Below are 1,913 nucleotides of genomic sequence, written 5' to 3'. Positions count from 1 at the left end.
CTGCTGCTGGTGTACAACGTGAAAGTCAATCAGCAGCATTTTTGTGCATACTAAACAAGTGAAGAACAATCCGAACGGTAGAGGAAAAGCGAAAAGAGGAGGAAAAAGTTTTCATTGCGTACTTTCAGGATGGCATTTGTATGCGCACATTTCCCTCTCTTTACCGACTGTTAGTTTCTCTAGCTTAACGTTGAGTGAACATTTTCACGTAAATTGTACGAAAATATATGTTCTTCGTACGTGAAATTCTGTAAGAAAGTAATTGCTTCACTAAGCAAATAAAACACATTTTGTTATGTTTTCTGCTTATTTGGAATGTTATTGTTTTTCTCAGCAATATTATTTATGGATTTTCATTACAATGAAAATTATAGCTCAAGTAGAAAACAAAATTTAGGAAAGCAAGTTATTGCATTTAAGTAAACTGTCGATTAAAAAGACTATATATAGAGAAAAAATCAAGAACAATAGTTTCCTAAGGGCCTTGGTCCCATGCCATTGAAATATATAAATGCATATTGCCGGGTCTTACAAAGACAATATCGTGATGAATAAAGGAGGAATTTCGTCATTCTCCCTGAGCAAAATATTAGACTTTTTTAATAAGAAGACAACGTATGCTTTGTAATACTTTATTCAGATTAAAGAAATATTGGACAAATTATGGATAGTTTCAATGAACAAATATTGATGGAAATAATCAGATTTGACAAAAAGTTTCTTAAATTTATGGTTTGCTGGTTTCATAAGGTGTTAGTTATTAGAATTTCTATATATCAACCATCTCAATATCCAGGACATCAATTTTGACGCACTACTCATCTTTGATTACTTGCTTCACTTTCATTAGCTTATGCTCCGGCTGCGCCTCCATTTCCATTTCCATTATTTCCATTTCCATTATTTCCATTATTTCCTGCTGGACCTGGTAAACCTGCAATACCTTGAGCACCTTGAGCACCTTGAGCACCTTGAGCACCTGGGGGACCTGGTGGGCCTGGAATACCAGTTCCATTGGAATTTCCAGGATCTCCATTTGTATTGTTGTTTATCGATTTAATAGTGATTCGTTCACCGCCGCGACATCCGCTATTATATCCGCCCGAACAAGAGTTGCATCCGCCCGAACAAGAGCTGCATCCGCCACAGCTTCTAGACCTTGAATATCCTCCACAAGATTTTCCATTACATCCGTTATTTACGCATCCACCGCCACTGCCTTGATAGGATGTACCACTATTTTTTTTACCAAAGAATCCACGTTCCTCCATTGCTACCGATTCCTCGGCTTGTGCCAAATAAAGCATAGAAACCGCTGTCAAAAAATTTAAATTTACTTATTATTAACGCCTATGCGTTTTAAATAATTGATTTTTTTTGTGAATCTTACCAACAACAGCACAAAGGATAACAAATTGTTTCATGATTAGATATATTGCGCTTGTTAGTCGATGAGGTAAGTTAATCAACTGATGTTTTAGCTTGAATTTCTTTTCATATTTATACTAATTTGTTCCCGCAATAATTCCTTTGAGACATTTGCAAATTATATGTAAACATAATAAGAATAGTGATAAAAGCTATTTAACGAAAGCAAATATAGCCTAAATCTAAAAATATACAGATAGTGTGGTGGTAATAGTAGTAATAGTTTAAAATCTTAAAAACATATATTTTTTTTTATCACATTTTAGTGTTTAACATTGCGAAGGTTATGATAAGAGCCTAAGATAGTCGTTCAAATATTTTAATTTGGAAATTATATTTTTGATATATGTCAGATGATATTCTTAATATCGAATTACGATAGTTTATATCGATCGATGTTACTGATCGCAATTACAATCCATGGATTAGGTTACTATGTATTCGTACGTCTTTACTGTACGAGTAAACTTTGCGTTATAAGTAAT

At 33.8% G+C, this 1,913-nt stretch overlaps 1 protein-coding gene across 1 annotated transcript; it reads right to left on the bottom strand.

Moving 5' to 3' along the window:
- Window positions 1-618: 618 nt before the first annotated feature.
- On the bottom strand, window positions 619-1,470 carry LOC119644624 (glycine, alanine and asparagine-rich protein-like). The gene is made up of 2 exons (XM_038044249.1): window positions 1,391-1,470; window positions 619-1,315 (listed from the first exon to the last, which is right to left on the bottom strand). The coding sequence occupies exons 1-2, from the start codon at window positions 1,422-1,424 to the stop codon at window positions 852-854; spliced, it is 498 nt and encodes a 165-aa protein (XP_037900177.1). The 5' UTR covers window positions 1,425-1,470; the 3' UTR covers window positions 619-851.
- Window positions 1,471-1,913: the final 443 nt, after the last annotated feature.

This window comes from Glossina fuscipes, unplaced genomic scaffold, assembly GCF_014805625.2.
Source record: "Glossina fuscipes isolate IAEA_lab_2018 unplaced genomic scaffold, Yale_Gfus_2 0, whole genome shotgun sequence".
Lineage (NCBI taxonomy): Eukaryota > Metazoa > Arthropoda > Insecta > Diptera > Glossinidae > Glossina > Glossina fuscipes.
This window is presented reverse-complemented; position numbering and strand designations above follow the sequence as displayed.